The 14283-nt window shown below is 51.8% G+C and overlaps 1 protein-coding gene across 1 annotated transcript; it reads left to right on the top strand.

Annotated features, from left to right (window-relative positions):
* The first annotated feature begins 110 nt into the window (after nucleotides 1-110).
* Nucleotides 111-10739, top strand: LOC135995008 (olfactory receptor 14J1-like). The gene is made up of 5 exons (XM_065645971.1): nucleotides 111-176; nucleotides 1957-1970; nucleotides 2324-2472; nucleotides 3293-3415; nucleotides 9763-10739. Exons 1-5 carry the CDS (start codon nucleotides 111-113, stop codon nucleotides 10737-10739), a joined length of 1329 nt encoding a protein of 442 aa, XP_065502043.1.
* The last annotated feature ends 3544 nt before the right edge of the window (nucleotides 10740-14283 follow it).

Raw genomic sequence — 14283 nt, 5'->3', positions numbered from 1 at the left:
GGTGGCCGGGGGACAGGAGGGACAAGGAGGGACAGGGAGGGTGGCAGAGAGGAAGGGGCCCCGGGGCTGGGCCGGGGCTGCTCGAGCTTGGGGCAGGCCTGATGGGCGCCATGTCAGAGCTCGGCCTGGCCGCCCGCGGAGCCGCCTTCTGCTCACATCACTCTTCATCACCATTGGTCGGGAGGGCTGTCAGTCTCCTGCCCTGAGGTGATGCTGCCTGGGATTGGCTGTCTGTGCTGTCACTCTGCCTTGGTTCGGGGCCCACCCTGCCCTGAGGCACTGTTTCCTCTGATTGGCTGTCTGGGATTTCCACCTGGCTCCTCCCATCAAGTGATTGGACAGACCGTTTATCAATCATTTGTGTGCCACTCTCCTGCCAGGCATGATTGGTGCAGCCAGCACAGCCCGCCCCTGAACACCACCCAGATTGGTCAACTCTCGCCACCTTTCCTGCAGGCCTCAAAGCTTGATTGGCTGGTTACACATCAATCACATGATGTTCCCCACCTCCCCAAATGTAATTGGCTGTCCTGGGTCCATTGACTTCCCACCCACTCCTGGCTGGTTGTTGCCAGGCAACGGCCTCCACCTCAAAATGAAACTGTGGGCCCTAAACGAAGGCCATGAGTGATAAAAGACACGTTGGGACCCTAAACGTGAGGATTTGGGCCCCGAGAAGGAGGCTCTGGGCACTCAAAAGGACGGGCAGATGCTATAGATGGCGCTTTGGGCCCTGAACACGAGGGGACCCTCTTGGTTCCCACCCGAGCTGGGTTTGGTGCCCGTGACCCCACGGAACGGACACCTGTGCTGTCCGGAGTGGCCACGGAACAGACGGAGCCCAAAGCCACGGACTCCATGAGCTCAACGGGGAGTTGTGACATTTTATGGACATTTCACAGGGGCGGCCAATGGACTGAGGGCAACTGTCCGTGTGTGACATCAACGGGTGGGCAGGGGAGCGGTGGTTAGTGAGGACGTATTGGATCGTGTGGGACCTGAGCCTTATGTCCATGGGGTGGAACAAGGGGTGGAGAAACAACCGTTGTTGTGGTGACACTGCTCCTGCGTTGAGCTCCAGAGGCTGCAGGGGGATTTCTGCTCCACAGGGGACCAGCACAAGCCAGTGGCCCGTTCATGTCTGTCACCTGCTCTGGGGCTGTGACCTCAGCAGCACCTGCACAGCAGGAGTGTCCTCACTGCCAACACCGGCTTCTTGCAGTGTCTGCACCTCTGTCCCCATGTCCACGCTCTCCTCTCTCCCAGGCACCTTTCCCACCTCCTCCAGGACCCATCAAGGCCTCTGTCTGTCTCCATAGACACTAAAAGGAAAGAAAACCTTTCCACACTGATGGCCATCAAATAACCGCATGAAATAAAAACATTTTTAAGGGGAAGGGTAACCCTAACTTTTCCCTGTCTGAATGTTTATAATACATGTACTCCATTTTTTAAAAAAATAGCGTAGGTTTAGTTCTGTGTGTCATTGACATTTCACACATATTATACCAATTTATCCATTCTCCCTGTTCAGTCGCCTTCTACGTATGTCATGCTATGTCCAAGGCAGCTGAAATCAATCTCACTGGGCCACTGTGGTTTGTTCCTGGAGTCCCGCACAGAAATGTCAGAGTGCTGTCAGGTGTCCACACCTGAGCTGGCCTCATGGACTCCTTAGGCGCCCAGGGATGCTCAGAGACAGAGTCTTCTCCTTTTACACAGAGGCAGGAGTCACAGTGTCCCTATGGCCTCCTGTTGACCCTCCTAAAGGATGGGAGGCACCTCAGCCCTGTGGTGTGTCACCCTGCTCTGCACTCATCTGAGATGTCCCACATCATGAGGAATGGACATGGGGACATTGGTTAAAGGAAGCACAACCCAGTGGTGCATTTAGGCAGTTTCCATGGGATGTTACTCCCAATGTGAAGTGACCTTGAGATACTGTCTGTTCCGCAGGCGTTCATAGAATCGTACAATGTCCTGAGTTGGAAGGGACCCACAGCATCATTGAGTCCAACTCCGGTCCGTGCACAGGACACCCCACAGTTCACACCGTGTGTCTGAGGACATTGTCCAGTCTCTTCTTGAACACTGTCGGGTTGGGGCCATGACACCTCCCTGGGGAGCCTGTTCCAGTGTGCAGCACCCTCTGGGTGAAGAACCTTTTCTGAATGTCCAACCTGACCCTCCCCTGGCACATCATCCTGCCATTCCCTGGGTTCTGTCACTGTCACAGAGAGAAGAGCTCAGCCCTGCCCCTCCTGCTCCCCTGCTGAGTAAACTCCAGCCCCATGAGCTCTGCCCTCACTCTCCTCTGCTCCAGGCTGAACAAACCCAGGGACTTCAGCCGCTCCTCATATGCATTCCCCTCCAAACCCTTCACCAATTTCGTAACCTCTTCTGAACACTCTCCACTAGCTTTCTCTCCTTTTTATCCTGTGTCCCCCGCCCTGCACACAGTGAATGCTCCAGGTGAGGCCGCCCCAGTGCAGAGCAGAGCGGGACAATCCCCTCCTGGCCCGGCTGGCCCTGGTGTGCTGGATGCACCAGGACACGGGTCCCTCTTGGCTCCAGGGACACTGTTGGCTCATGTTCAACTTGCTGTTGACCAGAACCCCCACATCCCTCTCCACAGAGCTGCTCTCCAGCATCTCGTCCCGCAGTCTGTCTGTACAGCCAGGGTCGCCGTGTCCCAGGTACAGAATCCGGCACTTGCCCTGTTGAACTTCATGCGGTTGGTGATTGCCCAGTTCTCCAGTTTGTCCAGATCCCTCGGCAGGGCCTCTCTGCCCCTCCAGAGTGTCGACAGCTCCCCCCAAATTTGTGTCACCAGCAAACTTAACAGGCGATCCATCGAGTCCTAAGTCTAAGTCATTTATAAAGACATTGCAGAGCGCTGGCCCTAAGATGGATCCCTGTGGAACCCGCTACTGACTGGTCACCAGCCCGACATCACCTCATTTACTAGAACCCTTTGTGCCCGGCCCGTCAGCCAATTGCTCACTCACTGCACTGTGTGTTTACCCAGCTGTGTGCTGGACATCTTGTCCAGGAGGATCCTGTGAGAGACACTGTCAAAGGCTTTACTGAAATCCAAAAAGATCACATCAACAGGCTTCCCTTGGTCAACTAGGTGGGTGACCTTGTCCTAGAATGAAATTAAGTTGGTCAGGCAAGACTTTACCTTCATGAACCAGCACTGACTGGGACTAATGACGACCTTGTCCTTCAGATGTTTTTCATGTGAATGAGTTACCCAGAGTTACCCCTGTGTCTGTGTCTTTCTGGCAAGGGGTCTGTCCTGAGAAGGGGATCCAGCCTCTGCCGCTCTCTGGAGAGACAAAGCCTGTGTCCATGGAACCGGGGGACACAAAGGGTGACTTGTGCAAGACCACCCTCCATCTGAACCACTTAGGTATGTACTTGTAGATGGGCTATCAAGCTTTATAGTGTAGACACCTGCATAATTGGCACTGCCTGGAACGGATACCACAGACGCAGAATGCTGTGCTACAGAGATTTATATTTAGGCCGATTAATCTTTTGTTTCCTTTGTGATTTTTATTTTAAAAATATATTGATACTATTAGAGAAATTATACAAACACTTGGAGGATTATTGATGCATTTTAACAGGATTATCCACAGAGGACCATCAGCTTTACGTCTCAAGAAATAGCAGGCCAAAGCCCAAGGGAAGGATGGATCGGGCACCGTCCTGGGATGTGGGAAACTCAAGTGTGCGCCCATCTCCCAACACCCTTCCCTGCTCAGTGAAGGATGTGAGAAACTCTGCCAACCAGCCTGCAGCCAATGTTGTCCTGCCAGCTCAGGACTGGAGCTTCCATCCCTGGAGGTATTTAAAAGATGTGCAGATATGGCGCTTTGGGATACGGTTTAGTGGTGGACTTGGCAGTGTTAGATTTACAGTTGGATTCAATGGTCTTCGTGGTGTTTTCCAACTTAAATGATTCTCTGATTCTATGATTTCAGTCAAAACCATTTCAATTCCCATCAGCTCCAGCTTACCTCACGGGTGGCTATTGTGTGGCACAACTGTCCTGGCTCTCCAGGCAGGTTGGGCACTGGTTTGGTGTCTGCATTGGGAATTTTCCCCTTCCTGGGGTAAAAGACCTTCGATGAGAGACGGTTGTAGAGATTTGGGGGGCAGAGGTCTGAAGTCGTCCTTTCAAAATCTGAGCAGGCTGAGCTTTGGAACCGAGGGACAACAGAGATGCACTCAAGGATGTTTTTCAATAGTGGTACCATCACTAATAAGAGTCGCAGGGAACTCCTTATTCTTGGTGATGATGATGAACTAAAGCTTTTTAATTTCACTCCCAACAGTCATTCTTGTTTTTGAAAAATGCTGCTAGGTCTCAGCAGCTGACCTCTGCAAGAAGTTCTTAGACCAATGCTTTTTCTCTCTCTTCTAACTTTTTTATCATTTAAAGAGTACACCTCTTAGACAGAATTGGCCCCAAATCCTCCCCCTTCCATACCTGTTTTCCTTTTTTTCTAGTGTGAGGGGGAGGTGGCATAGGGGAGTTGTTTCTTTTTTAGCCAAAGAAAACCAAGGAACAGATCCCAGGTCAGTGCAAAGGCACAAAGGCATCCAGAATGTTGATGTGGTGCACGCTGACAGACACCGTCACCTGCATTTCCAATCTCTGAAGTCCCAACAGTGCAGCAGAGTCTGGAGTTTTGATCTCCCTTCATCTACCCTGTGTGACACATGTAAAATGAAACTACCCCAGCCAAAAAGCTGGTTTTGATTCTCTTCACAGCCTGAAGCACCACATGGGTCAGGAGACAAGCCAGGATACCCAACAAGGACTCACATGCTCTGCACTTAAAGTTCAGGTGTTCCCAGGAATCTCAGGAGACAAGAAATGCTGATTCCTGGGTGCAAGGAGCTGGTCAAGAGCCTCGTCTCCATTTCTGTAACGATGGCTTTGCTGCCTGGCTGATGTGCAGACTCTGTACTGCTGACACCTTTTGCTGACACCTGTTGAGCAACCTGCTCTGAAAGGATGAACAAGGTGGGCATGAGGACAGCGAAACAGAAGAACCTGGGTGGGGGCAAATGAAAAGGGATGCAAAAGATGTGGTCAGGGCTGTTTGGGGGCACTTGTAAAGCAGCCCTGCACCTCATGTGAATTATTCCTGTGGTCAAGAAGAACCTGAGAGTTCTCCCTAAATTTAAAACATGAAGGAGATGAAAGGACAGCATCATTCAGGCTGGATGGGACCTCAGGAGGTGTCTTGATAAACCTCCTGCTCAAAGCAGGGTCAGACCAGATAACTCAGGGCTTTATCCAAACACATCTTGGTCACTTTCTGAGACAGAGTGGATGCGCACTCCTGGGAAACAGCTTCCAGTGCTTGACTGTCCTCAGGATTGGAAAGTTTCTTCCTTTCTACAGCACCTTTCCAAGCCCAACCATCCAGATTGCTTTTTACCCATCTACTTGCATAGCAATGCAGACCATAATATCCTACCTTGGACACAAGAATATTGCAGGGGATGATGCTGAATGCCTTGCTGACTTCCAGGTAACAGAACACCACTGCTCTCCCCACGTGCAGCAACCCTGTCCTTTCCTCACAGAAAGCAAAGAGGGCGGACAGGCATAACCTGCCCTTCTCTTTCAGACACCGAGAAATGGGGTCCCAGTGAACATGTTCTGGGGCACAGCCCTTAGTTCCCCTGCTCATCCATTGGCCATTTTTGAAAAGTGCACACAATGTGTGAGAGCTGCCAGCGGTCAGGGAGTCCCCCCAGTCTCCACGAGCTTCCATAGCTGGTGGAGAGTGGCCTCACTGTGACATCGTTCTGCTGTCTCAGCTCCTGGGATGCTGCCCCTCCTGTCCCATAGAATGGAAAAGACTGTGTTAGTTCCAGTGACCCTGACTTGATCCCCATCCACTGCTGGTTGTTCTGCCTCGAGCCACAGAGGCCTGAGAGACCTTGCTGGTAAAGATGGAGGACAAGAGACACAGAGAATATCACTTCTTTCCCTTATTAAATTCATCAGGGGACACACAGTGTCATTGTTTCTCCTTTAACTGTTCTTGCAGAAGCAACAGCTCATTATGGGGCTCACAGAATCACAGAATCACAGAATGTTAGGGATTGGAAGTGACCTCGAAAGATCATCTAGTCCAATCCCCCTGCCAGGGCAGGAACACCTAGGTGAGGTTACACAGGAAGGCGTCTAGGCGGGTTTTGAATGTCTCCAGAGAAGGAGAATCCACAACCCCCCTGGGAAGCCTGTTCCAGTGTTCCATCACCCTCACTGAGAAGAAGTTTCTTCTCAAATTTAAGTGGAACCTCTTGTGTTCCAGCTTGAACCCATTACCCCTTGTCTTACTGTTGGTTGTCACCGAGAAGAGCCTGGCTCCATCCTCGTGACACCCACCCTTTATATATTTATAAACATTGATGAGGTCACCCCTCAGTCTCCTCTTCTCCAAGCTAAAGAGACCCAGCTCCCTCAGCCTTTCCTCATAAGGGAGATGCTCCACTCCCTTAATCATCTTTGTGGCCCTGCGCTGGACTCTCTCCAGCAGTTCCCTGTCCTTCTGGAACTGAGGGGCCCAGAACTGGACACAATATTCCAGATGAGGTCTCACCAGGGCAGAGTAGAGGGGAAGGAGAACCTCTCTGGACCTACTAACCACCCCGCTTCTAATACACCCCAGGATGCCATTGGCCTTCTTGGCCACAAGGGCACAGTGCTGGCTCATGGTCATCCTGCTGTCCACCAGGACCCCCAGGTCCCTTTCCCCTACACTGCTCTCTAATAGGTCATTCCCCAACCTATACTGGAACCTGGGGTTGTTCCTGCCCAGATGCAAGACTCTACATTTTCCCTTGTTATATTTCATTAAATTTTTCCCCACCCAACTCTCTAGCCTGTCCAGATCTCGCTGGGTGGCAGCACAGCCCTCTGGCGTGTCAGCCACTCCTCCCAGTTCGGTGTCATCAGCAAACTTGCTGATAGTACACTCAATTCCCTCATCCAAGTCATTGATGAATATATTGAATAGTATTGGTCCCAGAACTGACCCTTGAGGCACTCCACTAGATACAGGCCTCCAACCAGACTCTGCTCCATTGACCACGACTCTCTGGCTTCTCTCCTTCAGCCAGTTTGCAGTCCACCTCACTACCCGATCATCCAGTCCACACTTCCTCAGTTTAGCTGTGAGGATGCTGTGGGAGACGGTGTCAAATGCTTTGCTGAAGTCAAGGTAGACCACATCCACCGCTCTGCCATCGTCAATCCACCTTGTTACGTCTTCCTAAAAGGCTATGAGGTTGGTCAAACACGACTTCCCCTTGGTGAAGCCATGTTGACTGTCCCTGATGACCCTCTTATCCTTGATATGTCTTAAGATGGCACCAAGGATAAGGTGTTCCATCACTTTCCCAGGGATGGAGGTGAGGCTGACCGGTCTATAGTTGCCCGGGTCCTCCTTCTTGCTCTTTTTGAAGACCGGAGTGACATTTGCTTTCCTCCAGTCCTCAGGCACCTCTCCCGTTTCCCAAGACTTGGCAAAGATGATGGAGAGTGGTCCAGCAATGACTTCAGAATCAATGAATTACCTTACAGGCCTAGACTGAGTTTTGCTCTAGACTGTTGCTGTGCTTGGAGGCTGCTGTCCTTGAAGACCAGAAGAACTAATTTCTGCCACCATGCCTTGGCAGTTTATTCCATCCGTGTCACAGCTCTGTCTGCAACACTGACAGCTCCAGCTCACCCAATCAGGTCCCTGGCTGAGGACGTTGCCTCACATCTGGGCTGAACAACTCCAGCTGTGGCACCAGGAAACCTCTGAGATGCCACAAGGAAACCTGGTACCAAGTGTCCAAGAATCCCTGTGTGCAAAGGCTTTGCTTCAGAGCACAGACATGAGATGGTCAAAAGATTGCTGAATGTCTCTCTAGATCTAGGAGTATAAACCCACAATATAATGCCTAAATTCATTCCGGTGAACATATTCCTCCCCCAACTTGGAGAAATTAGATCCTTTGCTGTAACAGTCCTGGTGTCCTGCCTAATGATGAGACAAGAAAAGATGACTCTCACACCAATTTATTTTTTAATACAAAGAACACAATGCTGGCAAGAAGTGTCAGTGCTGAAGAGAGAATAAACATCACTGATTACTTCAGGTTGTTTCAAAGTATGTGCCCCTGGAGCCCCAGGGACAGCTGGAGGGAGCCCAGAGGGGACAGAGGAAGGGACATCATGGGCTGTTCCTCTGCTGCTGAGCTGGACTTCTGGGACAGAGGGAGCTCATGGCAAGCAGCAGCGCTGCAGAGAGACAGCTCTGCCCAGGAGCAGCTCCTCTGCAAAGCACAGCAGGGCTCAGGGCTCTGCCTGGGGATCTCAGGGAGACGAGCAAGGCAGAGAGAGATTAAAGGTGGTCAGGATTGGGAGGATGACTGAGAGCTCACTGGAGGAAAAATCTTTGAGGCGCTTGCCATGGTAAGTCTCCGGGTGCAGAGCAATGCAGCTGTAGCTCCTGGAGGCATCTCGTCAAGTTAGCACAGGCACAGCTTGAGGGATCTGTAAGGAGGGGGCTCTTATCAGGCAGTTTTGAACAGCTGTGAAGCCGGGTGAGCACCCAGGGGTGCCAAGGGCTGTCCTGCAGAGCAGGGTCCCTGCACCCCAAGGCTGTGCCAGGGCAGGGACTCTGCTGCCTGCCAGGGTCAGCGCTCAGCCTACCCAGGGAGATCCCAACAACACTGAGGGGAGAAGCTGTGGGGGGAAGGAGCGACCCCCGGCAGGGCAGTTTCCTTCTGCTGCTGGGTTCTCCGTGGATCAGGGCTGCTCACAGCTCCAGCTCACTCCAGACTCTTTCCAATCGGAGGTTTCAAGGAGAAGATCCATACAGGTATTACTATAAAGATGAGGAGCTTTCCGAGTCTGTTTCCTATTCCAAGACTTGGAGCAGGGTGGGGGGAGATGGAGGAAAGAATAAATGAAAAAGGAACTCTGAGTGATCAGCACATCTGCCAGAAGCCTCATAACATCCCCTCAGCCACTCTTCTGCCCACGGACAGCACCAGCATCACATCTGCTGAACACATCAGCCTTAGTCTGACCTGTCATTTTTTCCAGCCTGCAAATCTTCTGCTCTCAGCAGTGCCTGGTGGCTTTTCAGGGTAACATGGCAGTGTGACCAGCCTCCATCTCAGAAAGGTGCCAGCCCAGGGCAAGACAGAGGGACAGACCAGCTTCCCTCACTCTGCACTGACCCACAGGCATCCTCTAGTCTCGCAGGACTCACTCTGTTCTCCCTGCAGCAGAAATGATGAGGGTTTCTCACACCCAACAACACTCTCCAGGGGAGTTGCAGGACTGGACTAGATGATCTTTCGAGGTCCCTTCCAATCCCTCACATTCTGTGATTCTGTGAAGCTGTAAAAAACCCAAACATTTCAAACTTCATTTTACCGTCCTGTTTCATTCCGATGATAGTGCAGATGCTGACAGGCCCTTCTTTACCAGCAGCAGTTTCAGATGACAACTTTGAACCCAGGTCTGTCCCCCGCCCCCCGTTCCCATGACCCCCTGCTGCAGAGCAGGGCTGACTTCTCGGCAGCCAGTGGGCAAAGGCCTTGCTCCTCACGTCACCTCCAGCCAGCACCACCCAGGGCTCAGCCACGGAGCTGAAGGAAGGTCTGGAAAAGGACAAGGGGGTGTGGAGCAGGGGAGGGTGTATGAGAAATTGATTTGATTTTACTCAGAGAAATCTCCCCTTGTCATTTTCTTTTCCTCTTATGACGGTGCCTACGCTCAGAGACAGCAAGTGTCCAACAGCAGCTCCATCACCCAGTTCCTCCTCCTGGCGTTCAGAGACACACGGGAGCTGCAGCTCTTGCACTTCTGGCTCTTCCTGGGCATCTACCTGGCTGCCCTCCTGGGCAACGGCCTCATCATCACCACCATAGCCTGTGACCAGCACCTCCACACCCCCATGTACTTCTTCCTCCTCAACCTCTCCCTCCTCGACCTGGGCTCCATCTCCACCACTCTCCCCAAATCCATGGCCAGTTCTCTGTGGGATACCAGGGTCATTTCCTATGCAGGATGTGCTGCCCAGGTCTTCTTTCTATGTTTCTTGTTTCGAGCAGAGTATTCTCTTCTAAGCATCATGTCCTACGACCGCTACGTTGCCATCTGCAAACCCCTGTACTACAGGACCCTCCTGGGCAGCAGAGCTTGTGTCCACATGGCAGCAGCTGCCTGGGCCACTGGGTTTCTCAAGGCTCTGCTGCACACGGCCGGTACATTTTCACTGCCACTGTGCAAGGGCAATGCCCTGAACCAGTTCTTCTGTGAAATCTCCCAGATCCTCAAACTCTCCTGCTCAAAATCCTACCTCAGGGAACTTGGGCTTCTTGGGTTTTGTGCCTGTTTAGCATTTGGGTGTTTTGTGTACATCCTCCTGTCCTATGTGCAGGTCTTGAGGGCCATGCTGAGGATCCCCTCTGAGCAGGGACGGCACAAAGCCTTTTCCACGTGCCTTCCTCACCTGGCTGTGCTCTCCCTGTTTGTCAGCACTGCCATGTTTGCCTACCTGAAGCCCCGCTCCATCTCCTCCCCATCCCTGGATCTGGTGGTGTCTGTTCTGTACTCAGTGGTGCCTCTAGCAGTGAACCCCCTCATCTACAGCATGAGGAACCAGGAGCTAAAGGATGCCCTGTGGAAACACATATCTTAGTGTTTTCTGAAGCAATAAACTGCACATCTGTTTCTACATAGGAGTTTTAATGAAACTAGTTACAGGTCCAGCCTCTCATTTGTGTTTTCTGTTGTTATTGGTGGTTTTTCTATTGCGATAATGTTGTCATACCCTTTCTAATTCGCTGTCTGCTTTTCTTTTATAACCACTGGCTGTGTAAATGAGGAGCCATGATCTGTGTGTATTTAAACAAAATAAGAGGTCCTGTAGTGACCTTTTTTTCACTATATCCTTCCTGCAAGGCCTTTTGGAGCTGCAGGGACAGTTCCTGTGTGCATGGGAGGATGGGAAAAGAGTCCATCATGGCAGGACTGCCAGGGAGCACCAGTTCTTGGCCTTCCAGAGCTGTTCTCGTTTCACTCCCACACTCTCCTTCTGATCCCTTGTGTTGGTGCAAGGCCTGAGTGCTCTGGCAGCTTGATCACCATCCTGCTGTGTGTCAGTCCTGTGAGCGCAGGCAGGGACAGGCAATGGGCACTTGTGTGACAGAGCTGGCCTCAGAACAGCCTTTCCAGAAAGAAAGGTCATCTCCTATGGGCAGGCCCTGAAGATTTAGGTCTTCTTCCAAACCTTCTCTGAATCATATGCTCAAGAAAATGGCCACAGATGCAAACACCAGTGTACAGCTGAACAGTGTGTGTGTGCAGGGCTGGGCACACAGCAGTGTCCTCTCACAGCCAGGCCTCCTGCCAGAGACCTGCAGGACCAGCAGAGCAGGGTCTGGGCTGTGCCCGTGTGCACTGGACACCCCTTGAGAAGGAGTCTCAGGACAATCATCATGGACTGGCCTCTCTACAAACACCATTTCCAGCACTGGCCTCTCACCCACAGAGGTTTTAATTCCCTCCACGGAGGGACACTGAATGAGTAGGTCAGCAGTCCACGTTTACTTTGTACAGATGAGATGTGAGCACACACATCATGTACGTGAGGTGACATAAACACGAGTGAGCACAAACACCATTAACTATTTCTTGTGCTTCCATGAAGGCCTGTGGCACAGACAAGGTCTTGAAGTCACTTGATGTTGGGAGGAACACCCCATGGGAAATCACCTGAATGCAGCACTGGGTTGTGCTTCCCTTAACTGAGGTCCCCGTGTCCATTCCTCATGATGTGGGACACCTCAGTTGAGTGCAGAGCAGGGTGACACACCACAGGACTGAGGTGCCTCCTGTCCTTTGGGAGTGGCAACAGGAGGCCAGAGAGACACTCTGACTCCTGCCCCTTTGTGTAAAAGGGACAGACTCTGTCTCTGAGCACCCCTGGGTGCAGAAGGAATCCATGAGGTCCATGAGGCCAGCTCAGATGTGGATGCTTGACGGAACCCTGATATTTCTCTGTGTGACTCCACGAACAAACCCCACTGGGTCAGTGAGATTCATCTCAGCCGTCTTGGACAGGCTCATTGCAAGTGCTCCAGTCTGTTATGTCACCCTTGCCCGTAATTCTGGATTGCGCTCTCAAAAGTGCCATAGAAACCAGAATGGTTAGGGGGGCCTTTGAAAATGCAGACCTCAAACCCATCTTCAAGAAGAGCACAAACAGGAACTGGGAGAATAACAGGCTGGCCACCCTACCTCCAGTCCTAGGAAGGGGATGGGAAGTGTCCTCCTGCCGCCATTTGCAGGAATGTGAAGAGCAAGGAAGGGATTGCTGAACCCAAATGGACAGGGGAAAGAAAGGCATGTTATGTACAGGGCGTTTACAAGGCCTCAGACATGGTCTCCTTCTGGCCAGAGTGGTGCTGATGGGGCTCAAGAAGTGGATGTTGGGTGGGAAGTTGGCTGAACCATCAAGCCCAAATATCATCAGTGACACAAAGTCCTCCGTGCAGACAGTTACTAGTGTCATCTCTCAGTGGCCAGCCCTTGGGCCAACACTGTTGAACATCTTTATTCTCCCCTTCTATGATGTCACAGAGTGCACTTTCAGTGCCTTTGAGGATAATGCAAACCTGGGAGGAGGCCTTGAGCAATGTTCCCTGGTTCACCCTGCCCTGAGCAGGAGAGTGAGACGATGAGTGAGACAAGGGCTCTCTTCAAACCTGAGTTTTTCTGTGATTTGAATATATGTTTGCCTTGGAGAGGTTTCTGGAGAGACAACAGATAGAAGAATAGTAAAAAAATAAAAAGGCAGAAGAGGAGATATAGAAGGTGTTAACATAAATACAGCAGTTCCAGTGAGGAGTGCTTTTCACTCACATTGTTAGTAGGAAATATATTTGACAAATTTGAACAAGGTGAGGAAGCGAGATGGGTGTCTACAGCCTGCAGGGAAAGAGGGGCAGGGGTAAGACTGTGTGGAACACGCTTCAGTCTTGGTCAGGTCCTGGGTGCTATGGAGGGGGATGGATGGGTGTGGTATTATTAGGTCAGTTGTGTCTCAGAAACTCACAATCCAGTAAGCAACGTGTGGCTGTGAAGGGGACTGTGGGGTCAGTTCTGTCTCTGGAGGTGACAGCCCAGCAGCAGGGACATGGCGGGGAAAGAACCTCTGCCAAAGTAGCCACAGGCCCTACCCAGGAAGAGGCCTTGGAGACGGGTTGTCATGTCCATTCTGCCTGAGTACATGATGGGACAGCAGCAGGGACATGGTCGTGTCTATCAGAGAAGCTGAAAGGCCAGCAGCACTCATGGGATGTAAGAGATAATGGTGAGGTGACTTCCCTCTGCTGAGGTGAAAGACCACAAGAAGCCTAATGGGTTGGGTGCTCTGCATGAAGGGCAGTTTATGAGATGGTCGAGCTCTCCTTGATACTGGGAAGAAGCAGGAAAGAGAAAAAAAAAGTCACAAAGTGCAACTTGAAAGGTGAGAACAGGATGTCAGGAGGAAGAATTGTCACTGGAAGGGCAGTGCTGTGCTGCAAGAGGTCACCCAGAAGGAGCTGAATCAGCCCATGGTTTGTGTCCCAAAGAACAGCCAGTGAGGGTGCAGACACATCAGTGAAGGGACAGAAATGCTGGGGTGAGAGCAGGTGGGGAAGCGAGATGGGTGTCTGCAGCCTGCAGGGAAAGAGGGGCAGGTGTACGACCGTGTAGAACAGCCTGTGATGGAGATGGCAAAGGGCACTGGCAAGGCTGGAAGGGACCAACAGAACCCAGGTCTCTGTCCCCTTGGCCATGGTAGTTGTCTCTGCCACTGAGGCCTAGGAGAAGACATGTTGTGCTCATGGCACTGGGGCCTCGTTGCCTCCTTGCAGCCCCATGGGGAAGCTGGAAGTTGTTGTACCAGTGTTGTCCTTCCCTCGGCCTTGCACACCCACATCCCACAGTCCCAGCAAGAGCCCTGAGCCGTGTGTGAGGGACAGGATCCCCCTTCCCATTGCCTGGAGGTCATGGCTTCTTCTTTCTGCTTCAGAAAGCAAACCAAGGAGTGTCTCGCCATCAGAGCTGAAGATTAAAAGGAGACCTCATGGTGGCTACAGCTTCCTCTCAAGGGGAGAAGGAAGGGCAGGTAGTGATCTCTTCTCTCTGCTGACCAGTGACAGAACCCCAGGGAATGTCAGGAAGATGTGCCAGGG

This window comes from Caloenas nicobarica, chromosome 15, assembly GCF_036013445.1.
Source record: "Caloenas nicobarica isolate bCalNic1 chromosome 15, bCalNic1.hap1, whole genome shotgun sequence".
NCBI lineage: Eukaryota > Metazoa > Chordata > Aves > Columbiformes > Columbidae > Caloenas > Caloenas nicobarica.
The sequence above is the reverse complement of the archived record's forward strand: the minus strand, read 5'-3'. Positions and strand labels throughout refer to the sequence as shown.